This window comes from Dermacentor silvarum, chromosome 4 (assembly GCF_013339745.2).
Source record: "Dermacentor silvarum isolate Dsil-2018 chromosome 4, BIME_Dsil_1.4, whole genome shotgun sequence".
Lineage (NCBI taxonomy): Eukaryota > Metazoa > Arthropoda > Arachnida > Ixodida > Ixodidae > Dermacentor > Dermacentor silvarum.
Genome location: NC_051157.2, coordinates 140,108,632 through 140,127,786, shown reverse-complemented (window position 1 = coordinate 140,127,786; position 19,155 = coordinate 140,108,632). Strand labels below are relative to the sequence as shown.

The window sequence follows — 19,155 nt, the reverse complement described above, 5'->3', positions numbered from 1 at the left end:
ACAAAAAAATATCAGTGATGAGATTGATAGGACCGGATTTGTTACAGCCATAAGTAACTGTACAAGGTAGATATGGAGGTTTTAAGGAAAAGAAAAATGATTAAGGAGAGATAGGCAAAATGCTAGACTGATAAGCATGTTTAGCATACCTCATTAGCTCAAGCAGGCTAGGTGACTGTCGCAGCCCCGTTTCGAATGGGATGCCAATAAATCAACAGACCATCATCTCGGACGCTCATGTGAGCCGCGTACCATCCTTGCGTGGCTCAAGCCGTACCGCCTGCTGTACGCCAAGACCGCATTGCCTTAGAACGCAAGATAGACAAGCCACCCAGTCTGACCCGAAGCTCTCGCTGTTCTTGCTCTTGCGGCCGCAGGGTACCACTACGCCTTCGTCACGTACCCGGAAAGCGTCAAGCACTTCCGCCACCCGGAGCTGTGGTGCATCGCCTTCTACCTTCTCATCTGCGTGCTATCCTTCGACGGCGTGGTAAGGTCATGCGACCACACTAGTCCAATGTAGTAAGCCTGTGGAAGGCTTCGGCTGCCATTTGCTTTTGGGTCAATCAACGCGCTCGTTCGCCCTGCTCGCGTGTTTGCTTTGTTCTTTCGAAGTCCGTTGTGGTCAATTGCATCAGTGTTCTGGAATCTTGTACTGAAGATGAAGGCAACCACGAGATATATATCATCATCAGCAGCCTATTTTTATATCCACTGCAGGATGAAGACCTCTCCCTGCGATCTCCAATTGCCCCTGTCTTGCGCTACCTGATTCCAACTTGCGCCAGCAAATTTCCAAACTTCATCATCCCACCTAGTTTTCTGCCGTCCTCGACTGCGCTTCCCTTCTCTTAGTGCCCATTCTGTAACTCTAACAGTCCACCGGTTATCCATCCTGCGCGTTACATATGGCCTGCCCAGCTCCATTTTTGTAGCGCAGCTCCATTTTTGTAGCGAGAGCTGTATTGGCCGCATTCTAACTGTGTCGCTGTGGTCGGTGGCCGCACCGCGAGCTGAGTCGTTGTCTATCAACCACCGCAGCTGGCAGCGCCGCTCGCCGCGCCATCTGGCATGACGTCGGAGGAGGAGCCGGTGAAACCGCGAGCTGAGTCGTTGCCTAGCAACCGCTGGCGTTGCATCGGCGTTGCCGGCGATGCAACGCCGGCTCCTCGCCCTGGGCCGCGGTACCAACGCCCAGGGCCGCGGATCAACGACGGAATGAAACACCAAGTTAAACATTAACCATACCTCTCGCTAGCACACCCAGGCATAACTGAGTTAAGCCACAGCCAATTTTTTTCTCTTAATGTCCATTAGAATATCAGCTATCCCAGTTTGTTCTCTGATCCACACCGCGCCCTTCCTGTCCCTTAATGATAGGCCTAACATTTTCCGTTCCTTCGCTCTTTGTGAGGTCTTTAACTTGTTCTCGAGCTTCTTTATTAACCTCCAAGTTTCTGCACCACATGTTAGCACCGGTAGAATGCAATGACTGTACACTTTTCTTTTCAAAGGTAAGCTCCCAGTCAGGACTGGGAGCTGACATATATATATATATATATATATATATATATGTGTGTGTGTGTGTGTGTGTGTGTGTGTGTGTGTGTGTGTGTGTGTGTGTGTGGCCAGCGAAGCTTCAATATAGAAGCTGGATGTGTGCGATTATTCGGATCTTTCGAATAGCGAATGGAATACAGTCGAACCCGCTTACACTGAACAGGCTATTATGCACGAAAAAATTGGAGGACACGTAAGCTTCGCCTTTAAGAGTAGAACGCGATAGCGTTATCGGAACCCGTTGGCATCGCATCGTTCGCATACGGCAAGTAAGCTTCATTCACTGCAACACTGAACGAGGGAAAGCCAGCTAACAAAGACCAAGCTTACACCGATTCCCTTAAAGTCGGCTTCACGTTTAAACAGAAATGCATTGCTGGAAAGACGTTTTCCAGGGGCAATATAAGTGGTCTTATATTAAAATGTGAAGGCCCTAGCACCTTTATTTATTGTTTTAATAATTGTTTGCTATTGCCCCGATGCGCGCGCGTGTCCAAAACGAATTAGCAGGCGAAGTCCCGATTTGGCCTGCCTAGGATGCGAGCGCCATCTGGAATTTCTGGATATCATTTTCGCAAGTACCCGAACGCGCGGCTGTAGGTCTCATAGAAATGCTGGAAAAGGGGTTTGTGTTCCTTGTAGCAGAATTAGGCTTTCTCGTACATTCAAACTACAATCCGACGACGATTCCGACGCCGAATGGTAAAGTCGTACTTTACCATTTTTCTGACGGATTTCACTGTGAGAAATTCAATTTTTGTTCACCAAAACCTTGCACCAAGTGGAGGGCCTACGCGGTCGAGGTGGTTGGGGTGGTTGGAAATGATTTTTCTCCGCCACCCGCTGACATCGCACGCCGACGCCGGTTGCCGACGCCGGATTTTCTGCGACATGGGGCCCTTAACACTGTCGCGTTAGTATAGTTTGATATGTCAGGTAGTTGGCGGTAGCCAAACTAATTCATTATGAATTTAAACAAACTTTCCTGTCGTGATCTCCAATGGCGACAAGAAGTAATAAAAAAATTGATTGAGGACAAAACTACGCGTCGAAGGCACTAATTTCTGCCGGTGCCTTGAGTTGTTTCTCGGCGTCCTTACGAGGGGCTTTCTCGATGCCCAAGAATGTGTGAACCTTCGCCAGTCTACAATTTCCCTTTATGGCTTAGTGTTGGCAGAGGACGCCTCGAGTTCAATAGAACTAATGTTCAGTTCGTTACGAGTGCTTTATTATACATGAGTGTCGGTCAATAAGTTTCGGGTGTTCAATATAGAGATTAATTAAGTTTATCCAGTTTTTTATATTTGGATTCGATTGCAGTCGCTATTCGAAAATTCGAGTTTTTCGATGCTTCACATCGTCGACTTTGCGCGATCAAACAAAACAAACAAAAATTGCGATAATCTTTATCCCGGCTGCCATAGCTATCATAAAACGAAACGTTACGTAGTAGGGCACGCTATGCAACCCACGGAGGCAAGCCTTTTCGGCTAAAGAACAATTTTCGCAGTCTTATATTTTCGGACTCTTATATTCGGTATTCGGTATTCTACGGCTAAGCTGTTATAGGCTAGGTTCCATGAGATCGCGTCCGGCAACGGAAGTAGATAGATCAACAATTTCAGATGCGTCGCGCCACCTTGTGGCGTCGTATGAAAACGTCAGGATGTTGGCGTTTGTAAACTTCGGGATCGTAAAACAATTTCAGACGCTGTTATAGGCTAGGTTCCAGGAGATTGCGTCCGGCAACAGACCGGAAATAGACGTGTCTCGCCACCTTGTGGCGTCATATGAAGACTTCGGGAATTGGTTTTTAAACTTCGGGATCGTAAAACAATGTCAGACGCGTCGCGCCACCTTGTGGTGTCGTATGGAAACGTCGGGATGGCGGTGTTTTTAAACTTGGGGATCGTAAAAAAACAAGCGCGCCACACCGCGCTTTTCGCAGGAACTTATGTTTGCTTCTTCGTTACGTTATGTAGCTCACCCTTGCGGCCACGTGAGCGCGTCAGCGCTAGTACGCGCGCCCACTGAAATCTCCGGGGTTTCGCGGAGAAAAGGGCATGGGCGCGGCGGCGGCGGAAGGATACCACCGCCGATGAGCGGGCCGCGAACACGAAGCGTAAGCGTGATGCGTGCCAGGACCGCGAGGCAGAAAATGCGAACCGTGCATGTGGCCCCTATCCCGCAAACTTGGAACGTTTCAGCGAAGCAACGGTCAATCACGACATACACATCTTCGCTGGTCATCCACCTTCACAGAGTGGAATGGCACTGAATTTTTAGAGCGAAAGCTGTATATGGCTTGGCGAAACGAAAAACCGTTCGTCCCATGTTTCTCTAAACCTCTTCATTTGGCTGCGCCGTCAGTTACGTCGTTCTCTACGTCACACCCAAGTGCGCGCGCCATTGGAAGCGCCGTTAGTGACGTCGTTCTCTGCGTCGTACCTGCTCTGCCCGCAACGCCGGCTCCTCGGCTCGCTGTCGTCGCATGCGTTAGATATCCCGAGTCAGCTCGGCGTCGTGGTTAGCAGCGTCCGCCCACCATTGGCGCTTGAATTCCACTTCGCGATTTCAACGTGGACGTTTCGTCGCGGCCGAAGCCAAAGTGCCGCTCGAGAAACTCCCGCCGAAAGCGGGCGTTGGCCCCGGCTACAGTGTTCTAGAAGGCTGTCTAGTGGGCTCACTCGCCCATCCTCCCTATGCTTTCCACTGGAGCGGCCGCTGTCGCCTGCCAATGCGCCCGCTAGAGGCGCTGCAGCAGCTTCCTCCTGAACGATCTTCAGTCAGCCCGCCCGTTTCGCTGTCTCGCGCGCGGGTGGTTATTTATTCTATGCGGCAGTGGCGGCCGGTTGGCTGCGACTTCGTTGCTTGCTGCCGTGTTCATTTCCATGTAGTGCCTGTCTCTGCGTGTCGCCCACGTTACAGACGTGTGTCCCGGGTTGGCGAAAATGCCTAACCGTCGCCACAACTATTGTTTCGCGCTCGAGTGCCGTATACGGGGTACAGCCGCCTGAAAGGCGCACCGAAGGCATCCTTATTCAATGTTCCGCGAGACGAAGAACGAGGAAAGCAGCTGTGATGGAAATTTCACCGTGCAGATAAAATATTGGATGAAACGTGCGCGGTCTGCCAGCTACGTTTCGAGCAGCGGTATACAGGGTATCCCAACTATCATTCACTAAGATTTAAAGATGAGCAAATACCACGTAGCTGAACAGAACCAAGGTAATGCTGTTCGCCGTCGCCTGGAGATACTCAGATTATTTCTTGCATTCTGTCTAATTACATAATTGGTCTTAATTAATTAGGAAACTTCTAAAATATTATTATTAGATTAGATGTGCCAGAAAACTGCAGAGCAACATGAACTCCCGATAAAGCTTTCTATTGCTCAATACATGCTACACAAAAGTGTTTTTTTTTTTCTGAGCGTGAAAGAAGCCTGCGAATACAGGCAAAGTGCCTCGAGCGGCCAGTCGCGCGCCAAGTTGGGCGTATTCGCGGGCTTCTCTCGCACTCGGAAAAACTTTTATGTAGCATGTATTCATCAACAGAACTGCACTGGGAGTTTTTCTAGTTGCTCAATTATTTTCCGATTTACACTTTTTATCTAATTATAACATTTGAGAAGTTCATTAATTAATTAAGACTAATTGTCTAATTAGGCGGTATGCAAAAAAAAATCTGAGTATCTCCAAGCGACGGCAAACGTTACCTAGGTTCTGTCCAGCTACGTGGCATTTGTATATTTTTAAATCTTGGTGCATGTTAGTTGGGACAGCCCGTATAATTAGAGACTATGTGCATGTAATCGATGGGAAGGAAATCGCGGAAGACCCTTGCTATAGGAAGGCGCCATCCCCACGAATCTCCCGAGCCTGCATGGTTGCAGCGAACACGCGGCTGAACTAACAACGAAGGTGGTCAGTTTCTACCTATAGTACTCGGCCGCACTTCGTGAAAGGAGTTAATGCAGAGAAGCGAGGCAACAAGCAGACAAACTCCGAAAGATGAGACCTAGGCTAAATATGCAACAAAGGGTGAGGGGGGGGGGTGAGTTGTCGTTTGGGATGCTGATTACCTTCTGCATGCTGTTCTGCTACATTTCTGCAAGATGCGCCTGACCAATATGTCGTGTTTGTTACTGTAAATGAAGTGTTTATACATGCCCTGAAAAATGCTTGTTTGTTTCGGCCAATTTAATCTTATACTTTGTATTGTAAGGAAGTGGTCTTGTAAAAGCGAGCGTGCACGAGTGCCGTGGACAAACCAATTGAGATTGCATATCCATAATTACTGAGAAAATTGGCATCCGAGCCTATGCGAGTGCTTAGTAAGTTTACGTTCCTGCAGCAGCGTAGTGTAACATGGCAGTTTAACAATCAAACCCGATGCGGTTAGAGCAAAGGGCATGACAGAGGTAACAGGTCAACCCTTTGCATACGATTAGGCTGTGGCAGTGACATATGCAAATTAAACGTCCTGCGGAAGCGTAATGATTGTAAGAAAAAAATTTCGCAGTTTCGCCCGAAAGGCGAAGCATCAATTGCGATAGCAAATTAGTAGAGAGCTATCCGGAGTAAGGATAGTAGTTTTATCAGCTGTATAAACTTGGACAGCAGCACCAGCAGCGCGCAGAACTGTTGTCGACGCCGTCGGCGTTTTGCCCGCATCCGCACCGAACGTGCGTGGCGTTGGTGACTGTTGCCGGGGCCTCTGGGGGCGGCTCGGAGGTTTTCGACGAGATCTGGGGAGGTATTCTGTAAGAGTCTACTTAGTGGACTGTCCATTTCGGCTGTCGATGATTGGCTGCTGCTTCACGTGCAAGAAGGAGACTGGCTGGCACCTTCCTGCACGTCAAGCAACAGCCAATGGTGACAGCCGAAGTGGACAGTCCACTATAGGTGGACTCTTGCAGAATAGCCCTCCTCTGAGCCCACTACAATGTCTTCTAGTACACTGTACAACAGTAACTGTACCCCGGCGAACGCGTTCCCGCCATTGCCACGTTGACGCTGCTCTGCCCGCAACGTCTCCTCCTCGGCTCGCCGTTGTCGCATGCGTTCGATATCTCGAGTTAGCTCGGCGTCGTGGTTAGCAGCATCCGCCCGCCATTGGCGCTTGCGTTCCACAAGAAACAGAAACATGTAACCAATACTTGAGAAACGCTTCAATACAGCGTCGGGATTAGCCAACTGCTAAACACCGAGGCCCCACGTTTCAGCTTCGCTGGTTAACCATCTGTACGGCGTGCTTGTGCGGTGTATTTTTTGTCAATACCTATTTTGTGGATGGTGTACCTGTGTCTTTTCTTCTGATTAAATGTAAATGCGCTTCTCTGGAACATCAATTATTTGATATCATAGTGGTACAATCAACCGTGACAGTTCCAATTCGAGTAAATGTCGTATTTTTTTTTTCCGTTTTGCAATTGCCACAGATGACACCGACCTCTCACTTGGTCTCGAACCAGTGTGGATAACTAGTTTTTGGACAATGATACTCCTCAAAATACTCCATTTTGTACCGACAAATCACTAAGAGATAATGACGATGATCTTTTCCGGAATTTCTTTGTTTTTGTTTTGAATAACGTTAGACGTCTTCCTTATTAATTTTTGAAACTTTAGATTTAACTTACGTCCTGCGTTGGCGAGTCAGCGGTGGGAATGTCTAAAGACTCGGATTTATTAACGAGGGTGCTTTATTGTACACTGTAGAATTCCGCTATATTGTCGCGTTTGATCACCATCTTGTCAACTCTGATTGTCCCACAGGGCTGCTACGGCTTGTCTGATTGGCTCAAAACGCCAATATGCCGGAATTTTACACTGTCGAGAGTCGCACATCGGTCTCAGGCATAAAAAGCAGCTTTGATGCACGGAGATATGGCTCACTGATACGTTCTTTCGTATCTCTTTTGAAGCAGCAACAAATGAAAGAGTATATAATCCCCTTGAGATAAAAATTGGAGGCCGCTTAAGCTTCGCCTTTATGAGTGGAACGCGATAGCGTTATCGGGCCCCGTTTGCATCGCATTTTTCTTTGAGTAGGCTTCACTGCAACACACAACGTGGTAAAGCCAGCTTACAAAGACCACGCTTACGCCGATCCCGTTAAAGTCGACTTCAATTTTAAATCCAAATGCATTGCTGGGAAGACATTTTTCCAGGGGCAATATAAGCCGTCTTATATCAAAATGTGAAGGCCACAGAACCTTTTTTTATTACTTTATTATTTGTTTGCTGTTGCCCCGAGGCGCGCGCGTGTCCAAAACGCATTAGGCAGGCTAAGTTCCAGTTTGACCTGCCGAGGACGTGAGCGCCATCTGGATGGTGTTTTGTAAGTAATCTACCCAGGCGTGCCGCTGTTTTGTGGTAGAAATGCTGGAAGAGGGGTTTGTGTTTGAGTTTTCTCGTAACGAAATTATGCTTTCTCGTACATTGAAATCACAATCCGACGCTATATCCTGTCTGTAGGTTTTGGTTAAGTCGTACTTTGCCATTTTCTGGCGGTTGTTACTTTGAGAAATTCAATTTTTGTTCACTAACGCCTTGCGCCACACGGAGGGTCGGGGTGGTTCGGGATTATTTTATTGGCCGCGGACGCCGACGGCGAAACCGACGCCGACGCCGCATTTTCTGCGACACGGGTCCCTTAACGCTGTCGCGTTAAAATGTGGGCGAGATACATAACTTACCCCAAGCCCCTTGAGGAATTTTACCTGCGCAATTCACTGGCTATATATTTACGCCACTGAAAAAAGTCGCTAAGACTCTGAAAAGCAAAGTTGTCGTTAAGGTAACTAAATATAGTCGACACTATAGTGTTGAACATATCCACAGATGCTACCTGGAACCACAAGACTGCCTTTCTAAGCTGCATTCGGAAAATGCACGTCTGCCTGCGATCCTAAGAGCACCGAGACTATTAGGTTTAATAGTTACCAAGCTTATTGCTTCGTTCGACGCGATGGCTCGTCCATGACGCGTGCCGGGTTGGTTCTCCACCAGGCGGCGTTCGTGGAGATCGGAGTGTCGACCTTCATGGACATCTACCCGTGGCTCAAGCCGCACCGATTGCGGTGCACCCTGGCCACATGCACCGTCATGTTTATTCTGTCCCTACCCACGGCCACAGGCGTAAGTGAAACAACGGGGCGTGCCCATTCATATATTCTGCGCATTGATCAATGTGTGGTGCAATGTACTTATAACGATACCGCATATAACCATATATTGCTTGTAACGATAAGCCGCATTGGCGACGTCATCATCAGCCTATTATAGCCCCGTCAGTCACAAATGGTGGGCTGTTGAATCCGGATGCCTGAAAGTCTATACACTGGAAATCCCAGTATGGAACAGACCACGTATCTATGTTCTGGGACGACCTCTCCCACTTCGGGAAACGAGCGGCTGTAAACAGTGCTGGATGACAAGTCGAAAAAAGGTGGCGCGATGTATCCACGCTACGAACCACGCTAAAGGGGGCCATAGTTGTTAGTTGTGCCTGTGTCCGCGATGCTGAGGACTCTTGACCGACCTTCGTTCCTCCGTAGGGAGGCCTGTACGTTCTCAACCTGATCGATTCCGTCACCTACCTGGACCTGGTGCCGTGGATCGCGTTGGCCGAAGTCCTTCTGCTAGTCAACGGATACGGTAAGCCAGTCGAAATTTAGTGACCGATTTTAATCGTATACCAAAGTTAAGTGTGGGATTAGCGGGTGTGCATGTAGTAGAGATCAACTTGACTATGAGAAGCGCACAGGTCAGACATTGAACAAGGAGGACAGAGCTTTGGCCGCAATTCTTGAATATTTATTTTATTTTTGTTTACTTGTTTATTTCTCAAACGTCCACCATTACATGTGGGGCGGGCATATCAACGGCGTTCGAAAATGCTGATTAGTTGATGACGTAGTTGATGATGAATATGTCGTATAGGCTACTTGAAACGGATGAAGTCAGTTGGCGGCGATGGGGCGAGGTGTTAGGGTAACACAAAAGGGCCCCTGCCACATATTCTTGCAGTTATCATCGAGGGTTCCTCGCTTTTTACAACGAATACCTTTCTTTTGCTCTTTCTGACATTCCCCGCTTTCTATAACAACATGCTTAACATGTTTATTTGCTTTTTTTTGGATACGATTATTCCATGGTATTGACCTCAAGGCGTGCAAGTGCTGTCGCGCAACCGAGTTGCAAACCACAGCGCCGTCTATCGTATTTGTCCGGCGTCATGCTGGTATGTGGGATCGCTATAGAGGGTCCACAGTGAACGTGCTGTTGACGACGAGTGGAAAGTTTTCGCGTTTTCCCGAGAGGTCTAAAGCTTTTGCGATTGGGAAACTTCTTAGCGTGCCGTTATACTAAGCTTTTAGCTTCGATATAGCCGCAATATCGATCAGCGAAGGACTTAGAGGCGCTGCGCCACAGCTGTGGCAGATCGGAATAGGAGGCGAGGGAAGTCTTTCGATACGTAGTGCAACGTATTATTATTGTATGTCTAGCCTTGAACTCTGTTAAGGTATTACTTAGGTGACGACAATCACAGGTGTCTCCGTGGGCCATGCTGTGTGCCGCACCAGCGTACATTCGATCCAGTCGAGGTAACTTGCGAAGCTTCGAGGAAACATTTTTTTTGCTATAGCTTTCGTGCTCCTAAAATTTTCCGGTAAGATTTTTCTAAGCATCGTTTACCTGGCACACGGGCATCAATCTTTACAAAATAAAGAGCTGTAGGACAAATCGACCGGAAGGGCGGTTAACATTGGGTACTCTATAAAACGACCAGGTGACAGTGGCCGCGAATATGCCGCCATCAACCAGACGCGCGTGATGAGTTGAAAAGGATATGCGCACTGTTGGGTGTAGAGTTGTGCCTGAGCAAGGGCACCTCACGGACTCGAGAAAGCTGACAAACGAATAATTACATTCTGCAACAGCAACTTTATTTTCTGAAGTAATACAGGTCTAGTCAGCTGTCTGTCGGCAAGCTGTCTGGCCGGCGAGATTCGGAAGCACGGGAGAGCCTAATTCAACACACTGTCAAGCCGTAATGGAACGCTGCGCAATGATGTTGCCTATGTACGCCTCGTACCTTCGGCAGTGCTGACAACAGCTTGTGAGATGGAGTATAAGTCAATCACCACCTCCGCTGTTTTTTTTTTCAGCCTTGCACCACTAGTGCAAGCTGCCCACATTTTATTTTCTTTCTTTTTTTTTGCGTTTGAGCTAGCGTTTCTTGCGGAATATCTGCACATTGCGTACGCAGTCTGAACGTATACCTTTACTCGCAAGCACTGTTGCGGGCGTTTTCACGTTACCGTTTGATTGCACGTTTTAACGCTCGCAAGCAAAACCACATTTCAGAAAGCGTCGTTCTCAAGAACCCGCGCCCCTTATACCTTCCTGGTTTTGCAGGCGCTGTCCGGCTGACTGACGACATACAGTTCATGACGGGGCAGACGCCGCCAACCTATCTGCTCGTCTGCTGGCGATACTTCTGTCCCGTGGCTCTCTTGGTGAGAAAGCAGACGGAAGACCGATGACCCCGTGTGCTTTTGCTACAAACTTCCTCGTCGCAGCCGTGCTATACGAATAACATCAGGCTGCGTCAAAAGTTCACACGAACCATAGAAACTTAGAAAGCGTTGAACTTGCGAGTGGTTTGTGAGAGTGTAGCCAGTAAAAGCGTATACAACACCCCCCGTTCGCACATATGGCCGCGCCGCCTGGCGAAGGCGTGACGTCACCGTCACGTGCGTGCTGCGCTCCCCTCGCAGCAGGCAAGTGGATCTCACCTTCGTGTACGAGCGGCTGTAAACCATTATCTCAGATATACCATTATCTACGAAGATAAACATGATGGGTGTCAAACTATGTTATTCTGAACACTGCCGAATTACACCATGTGGGCGTTTTGAGCCAATCAGAGATGCAGCCCTGTGAGCCAATAAAAACTGACAAGATGGCCGGAATTCTACAATGTGACGGAATTTGACAATGTTCAGAATAGCATGCGCCCGGTCACTTTTTTTTTTTCTGTCTCACGGGGTGGGCGTCACTCGCAGACGATCTGTCTCGGGCTCGGTCAACGCCCAGAGGAACCAGCTGCTGGACTACTCTTACCCGGCCTGGACCGGCGTCATCCAGCTGGCCATAGTCCTCTGCTGCATTGTGGCCATCATCACGCAGGTCATGCGCACCTTTGCCGAGAACCGCAACGTGAGTGATGTGAACTCTTCCGCATGTCTCTCTTTTATACAGGCCACTTGATTAAATAATCAAGCCTATTTTATGTCCACATGCAGGACGAAAGCCTCTCCCATCGATCACCAATTACCCTTGTTTTGTACCAGCTGACACCATCTTATGCCTGCGAATTAATTTCATCACACCACCTAATTTTCTACTGTCCTCTATCTGTGCTTCCCTTCCCTGGTACCCATTCTGTAACTATAACAGACCACCGGTTATCCTTCCTACGAATTACATGGCCTGCCCAACTCAATTTCTTTTTAACCTGCACTAGGATATCGGGTATACCCCGTTTTCTGTGTAATCCACACCGCTATCTCTGTATCTCTTAATGTTACGCCTAACGTGTTTTTTTTTTTTTCATGACTTCTTGCACAGTCCTTAACTTCTCCTCAAGCTCCTTTGTTAACCTCCAAGTTTCTGCCTCATACGTTAGTACCCGTAGAATGAAGTAATTGTGCTTTCCTCTTCAATGTGATAGCGCCAAGCTGCCGGTCATGACTCCGTAATGCCTGCCATATGCGCTGCGACCCATTTTTATGTTTCCGTACATGTAGTCACGGGAAACCCGGATCACGAGAAGGAAATCTACATAATCTTCCCAAATAAATGTTATTGATTCATGCGTTTCACGTTTTCAAAGTAGCACTGGCGTTTTTGAGAGACCTCATATAGTGTTAAGGTTGGGATTGAATTCGACCACCGGAGGCTGAACTCCAGATGGTCGAAATGAATACGGAGTCCCCCATTACGGCGTGCCTCATAATCACGTAATTTTGACATGCAAGACCCCAGAATTTAATTATTAGTCACTAAGCCACCAAAAAATGAAATGGCAGGTAAAATGAAAGTTGTGCATGCGTTGATGGGCGGTGCAGAAAAGGCTTACATCTATCTATCTATCTATCTATCTATCTATCTATCTATCTATCTATCTATCTATCTATCTATCTATCTATCTATCTATCTATCTATCTATATCTGTCTAGCCGCCTACGTATTGGTGCTCTCATGGTCGTTTCGTTAACTTGGTATGTACCAAAATTTGCATAGTATGACAAGAGTATATTACGAACATAATTGATAGGTCATGACATGAATGTCATGACATGCGTGTCATGTAGGTCATGAAACAGTCGCATAAAATGACAGTGACCCAGCGAAAAAAAATTAACATTTAAAAACCGCTCAAACGGTTTCGCACGTGGGTACTAAGTGAAGGAAACACTAAAGGATGATGGTAGAAGTCATAGTCTTGAGCAATGAGCAAAAATGACAATGGCTCAGCGAAAAAATATTTACGCTCAAAGCCAATGGAATGGGTTCGAATGTGGCACTAAGTGAAGGAAAAGGCTAAAGGTTGATGGTTGAAGTCATAGTCATGAGCATGACTAAGGCTTTCGCCTTAAGGTCTCTTAGGCCTAGCTAAAGGGACTCCTGACGAATATGACATGAATGTCATGGCATGCGTGTCATGTAGGTCATGAAAGAGCCGCCTACGTCTTGGTGCTCTCATGGTCGTTTCGTTAACTTGGTAGGTTCCCCGCGCACTGCTTCGCATAACATCGATTCCCACATGGCGTGAGATCTGCCGGCCTTTTTCCGTTGGTTTGTGGCGTTCACATTCAGAAAAAAAAAAAAAACTGCGCGCCTATTGGCCGCTGTCTTTCCTCTCGTTCTCGTTACGTCAGCGGACCACCCAAATGTGACGCCACCGCCAAAGTGAATTCTTCGGAAACCGAATCGTTACAGCATAAGGCTCCTTGTCACCGCTTCCATGAATTTAGTGGTTTGCTTCAGTGGACTACGTACATTCGTTATAATATATCATTGGTGAACTGTGTCTGATATGCCTGGTTGTGTCGGTAGGCTGCAGACAGTGGTACTGTGGAGTGTTTCGGGAATCATGATGGCGACCAGGTCTTTCCTCACGAAAGTTATGTGTGTTGTATTACTGCCATAGGCAGTGTATCCTGATAGGAGGAGATGGACGGTTGGGTTCCTGTATGAATAAGACATCTGGGCGCCGCTCCTGTGTGGCAATGTATAGTATGAGAAGCCCGCGATTGCGAGCTAGTCCGCTGCCGTTCCACTGCCACATACACGAGCAGGTCGTTTGCCATCTGGATTCCATTGCATCAAGGCGTTCGGTGATGCGTTTAATGGCGTTTTTCAAGGACGGTGGCCAGGGTATAGTGGCTAGTGTGTTTTCTATGGCAGTGAGCCTTCTTTCTTTTTCTACGTTGTCCATGACCTCAGCCATGGCTTGATGGACGTGCTTTGTGATCCGGGATTCGAGTGAAGCTTCGAACTCCTGAAGGCGTTTTTCTAGTTTAGCTTCAAGTTTAGCTTCGAAATCCTGTACGGCGGCTTCGTGGTGGCGAGGGCGTTTGGATGTCGGTTGTCGGGATTCCGTGTCACGGCCGAGCTTTGTCCGTGTAGGACCAAGGGGTAAGATATGTGCGAGTGTGAGGGAGTGGCTGCAGTGTGGAGTAGGGCAGCTTGTTCTGATGATTGAACGTCCATGCAGTCATCCTGTTGGGTGGCTCCCTGCTGTAAAGGACTGAGATGTACCCGTGCTCGGAATGGCTGCGATTATTGTGCATGTGCTTTCTCTATCTATCTATCTATCTATCTATCTATCTATCTATCTATCTATCTATCTATCTATCTATCTATCTATCTATCTATCTATCTATCTACATGTGTGCTTGTTATCTTTCTCCGGAAGACCCCTTTTTGCCGGCTAACAAATGTTAAACGTTATCGTTCGGCGCCGGGCACGCCTGCATGTATCGTAACATTCTCGATTCTTGTAGCCGATTCTATCTGTTGTCTGTGTTGTCGCCGAACCTTTTGTAATCAGATTGCATGCGTGACGCGAGTGGTGTTGTTCATTCTAGAACTTGTGCGCGTACCGGCGATCACGCTGGAACCTTCTATACGACTCAAGTATAATTAGCCGACGCGTCTGCCCGCAGATAAAATTTTCGACGATCACCCCCCGTGGTTCCTTAGTGGCTATGGTGTTGTGCTGCTAAGCACGAGGTCACCGGATCGAATCTCGGCCACGGCGGCCGCATTTCGATGGAGGCGAAATGCGAAAACACCCGTGTACTTAAGGTGCACGTTGAAGAACCCAGGTGGTCGAAATTTTCTGCATGGAGTCCCCCACTACGGCGTACCTCATAATCAGATCGTGGTTTTGGCACGTAAAACGCCATAATTAAAAAGAAATTTTCGACGATCGACGCCTGTGCTCGCCGCTGTCGTAGTGCTTTGAGCGTCACTTGGTTTTTCTAGGCCTATAGGTTCGCCCAATAAACATTTAGTTTCTTGACTCACAGTTTTGTTACTGTGTTCTTCACTGTCACTACAACGTGACTAACTAACTAACTAACTATCTATCTATCTATCTATCCATCTATCTATCTATCTATCTATCTATCTAATTATATATTTACCTCCGTTTCCTCCATTGTATAGGGCAGCAAACCGGATTTTTTGTTCTGGTTAACCTCTCTGCCTTTCTGCTTTCTTTCGTATCTATCTTTTCTATCTATCTATCTATCTATCTATCTATATATATATATATATATATATATATATATCTATCTATCTATCTATCTATCTATCTGTTTACCTCCGCCTCCTCCAGTGTAGGATAGCAAACCGGATGCTTCATTCTGGACCTGCCTTTCCTCTTTCTTCGTTTCGTATCTCTCTCTTTTCTAAGAGTGCGTCCACTAATGCTGGATAGCAACTCTTCTGTCGACTTTCACCAGCACGTCAAGGATCGAGTCCCCTATTGCTTCATCTCGCTTTTCTTTTTTTCTTTTTTCCAGGATATATACGCGGCGATGGAGCCCGAGGTCGGCTACGGTCCATCGGACCCCGAAAACTTTGCTCGCTACCAAGAGGTACTACCGGGGCGCAACGTGGTTCCCTTGACCATCATTAACAGCAGAGCGGGCAGGAGGAGCCTGGGGCGCGCTTCGCTGTGCGTCAACCAGAACGGCAGCGGGGCCGCGGCCGCTCCCAGCGTATCCCGCTGAGCCCCGGATGTGCGGGCGCTTGGCCGTTCGTTGCACTATACCCGCCCGTGCCAACATTTCTTGATAAGTCATGCCATATTCGGCAGCTATACGACTGCAGCTTGTTCAAAAAGAAAGGCCGCTGCCTTGTTAAGCTGCGTCTGCAATGCGCCTGAGGCAAATATATAGCCTCGTTAAGCTAACTGTTTCATTCCCCTTCGTTATTTTTAAATGCGATTAGCGTTCTTAGGATACTTACGCGTTTTCCGCTGTCTATGCCCAGATTTAACCGTTTTCATTTCACGCTAACTTGGGTCACTGCTGGGTATGTGACACGGGGTACCCTCTGACTCGCTTCACGGTAGTTATTCTGTAAGAGTCCACCTAGTGGACATGTTTTATTTTTCAGTTTCAGTTTATTATACATTAAATACAATGATCATGTAAATGATACTATACAGACGAGGGTCCCAAAGTCAAAGACTGCAACGGGACCCTCCATTTCGTCCGCTGTTGAAGTTCTAATTGGCTGGGCTGGGTTGCGCTTTAGCAGGAGCCACGCGCCACAGCCAATCAGCGCTTCAGCAGTCAACGAAATGGACATGCCCACTATGTGAACTACAGAATACCTCCCCGAGGTTCAGTTGAACGCAAGTGAGTCACTGAACGCAAGACTCACTTGAACACTTGGCGTTTGTCTTTCGCAGCTGTGGGATTTGTGGGAGACGGCCTTCACTATAGCATTTTGATGAAAACTATAGGGTGCCTCGATGCTCGATGCTGGCATCGAGGCACCCTAATGAAAACGAACGCGAAACAGCGACGTCGGTGTGCAGTTGTTGGCTGCATGCAAAGGCGGCGAGGGAGGTAAAAATGCACTACACCGTTCACCGCAAGACGAGCATCTTCGGCAAGCCTCGCTTAGGTGTTAGTTTAGCGGGTCGTAGGCGTGAAACCGGTAGTGGCCCGTGTATAGGTGCACATATAAAACCAAATTGAAACTGCGCGCCGTTCAGCGGACGGTGCGCTGCGGCCGCCGTGGCCTCCGCAGTGCAAGCCGCAGTGAAGGAGCAGGAACACCGCGCAGCGGATAAAATGTCGAAAATCAATGACACAGTTGCGAGATTGAGGGCATTGCGAGTTGATCTTAGCGGAGACAACCAGCAGCATGCATGGTACATATGCTTCGTCTGGTCATCGGGTTTTTCTTTCATGGCAGTTTTGTGCTTTGCCGACGAGCCCTTGTAACGCTAGCTGGATGTACCTGTGGGTACCCTCGTCCACTTTGACTTTGGGCTTTAGCAACGGAGCGGCAGAGGCAGGACAAATAAGGTGTTCATCGGCACGAAGTGGCAGCAGCGAACGTCAACCAAGTTGAACTACGAATAGTAAGAATGCTATATATGATAAGAACCAATGTATACTAAGTTATACCATGTGCAATCCTGCACTAGACTTCGGAAAAGCTTCGCGAAGAGGAGCCCTGAATATGTATGCAGCAGAACTAAGCACTCATAACTTACAGTCGCTGCTGCCATGTCGCTTTTTTTTTAACCCGCTGCTCTGTTTTTTGTCTAAAGCCGAAGATTCAATTTCTACCTGGAACATTAGACATAAAATGACAAAATCCAGAGATGGTTTAGTAGAAAACTGTTTACCGTGTACAAGAAAACCGGTCTTCTCGTGATAAAATAATTGATAAGCCAAAAAACGAAAAACAAGACAGAAATCCTGTGTGGCGACCTCGTCTTGAAGTTCACACACCCACTTCTTGCGACGTAATGAATTTTCACAGCGCCTATTCTCGAGAATCATTACAAATTGTTTACCGTTATAGGTGGACTAGATTGAATATATTGTATTCTAAAAAAGAAGCTTAAAATATAAGTAGGCATGTCGCACTCAATTCGGCATGATTTCTCAGAAACGAAAAGATGCTTTGAAATTCGTTCTCCAATTTTGGACTACCATGCAAGTTGGGGGTACGGCCCTTGCACGAGTCTATGCGGTAAACTGATTCAGTGTCCCTTTAAAGAAGCGCTTATGTCATACTTTGCACTTAATACATCCCACCCAACCCTAATGTCCCTTGTTGTTTCGCAGTTACTCTCCCGTTGTCTTTGGTGGAAGGGGGTTGCGTAAACGCTGTTGCTCCAAAAAGACACGCTCCACTCTAAGTCTTCCCTCTCTCGTCTATTATAGATCGCATCGTGCCTCCGTCTTTATGCGACATTTGTCGTGGTTGCACGTTATGTCATCGACAGTTGCGCGTGCGGTACGGCACGAAATATTGGTCTCTTTTCACAAGAACCTGCCCTCACAGGGACCACAGTGTGGAAGCAAGGATCGCAAATGAGGGTTTTTCGCGGAGCGACCTTTGATGCACGATTAACCCAGTATTAACCCAACACCGCTTTTGACCCGAGTAAATCATTCCACACGTTATCTAAAGAAATTAAATTCTAGGGTTTTACGTGCCAGAACCACAATATGAATATGAGGCACGCCGTAATGAGGGACACTGGAATAACCTGGGGTTGGTTTAACGTGTACCCCATGCACGGTCAAGCTTGCCTCGTCAGGCGGGCTACAATGGCAGCGTATACGTGCCAGCTGTATAGTTGCATTCTCGGCCGCTTCTCTGGGCCGAACGGTGCTAGCTGACGGGGATGGGACGCGTCGGCTTTCACGGGCGACGGCGTTCCAAGTGCGTTCCTGACGCATTTTCTATGGCGATCCCAGACAACAGTCCCTGGATGGTGGCGCCGCGGCAGATGACACCGTTTTCCATGTCCGCGGTAGACCGCACTTTTTTTTTTATCCAGTGGCTGTGGCATGGTACACGGACGTTTTTGCATTTAGCCCCCATCGAAATGCGGCCGCCGCGGCCGGGATTTGATGCCACGACCTCGTGCTTAAAGCCCAAACCGCGTGAGAGCGATTTTGTGCGCGACGGCGACGAGCGACGGCTTCGAGCGACGAAACGGGCCGTCGCACGAAGCACGATTGCTCGGTTCTGGAAATCTAGAATTCGTCGGTCCTCGCCCAGAAGTGCTATGAGCGACTAGCCAATAGCGCGAAGCCGGCACAGGATGTACATCAGTCAAGTACTACCGATTGTCGCACGGAACGAACAAATGACTAAATTTTGATACGTGCGAGGATATAAGAACGTAGTTCAAGACCCTCAGAAATACTTATGCTGCTCTTTACAGTAAAACACAAAGCACGCGTCACGCCAGTTTCGGCGCGTATTTGCTGCCCTCATACCGGCAATACCGGGGAGACGTCGCTCA

At 47.9% G+C, this 19,155-nt stretch overlaps 2 protein-coding genes across 2 annotated transcripts in view; both read left to right on the top strand.

Moving 5' to 3' along the window:
• LOC119450679 (sodium- and chloride-dependent creatine transporter 1-like) overlaps positions 1-11,116 on the top strand; it is a 46,978-nt gene extending 35,862 nt beyond the window's left edge. Inside the window, exons 7-10 of the mRNA XM_037714191.2 lie at positions 378-490; positions 8,577-8,705; positions 9,125-9,224; positions 10,989-11,116. Coding sequence (XP_037570119.2) covers positions 378-490; positions 8,577-8,705; positions 9,125-9,224; positions 10,989-11,116 — 470 coding nt within the window. The remainder of the gene's footprint in view (positions 1-377; positions 491-8,576; positions 8,706-9,124; positions 9,225-10,988) is intronic.
• A 328-nt stretch (positions 11,117-11,444) lies between these two features.
• LOC125945207 (uncharacterized) lies at positions 11,445-16,009 on the top strand. The gene is made up of 2 exons (XM_049666818.1): positions 11,445-11,792; positions 15,671-16,009. Exons 1-2 carry the CDS (start codon positions 11,571-11,573, stop codon positions 15,878-15,880), a joined length of 432 nt encoding a protein of 143 aa, XP_049522775.1. The 5' UTR covers positions 11,445-11,570; the 3' UTR covers positions 15,881-16,009.
• The last annotated feature ends 3,146 nt before the right edge of the window (positions 16,010-19,155 follow it).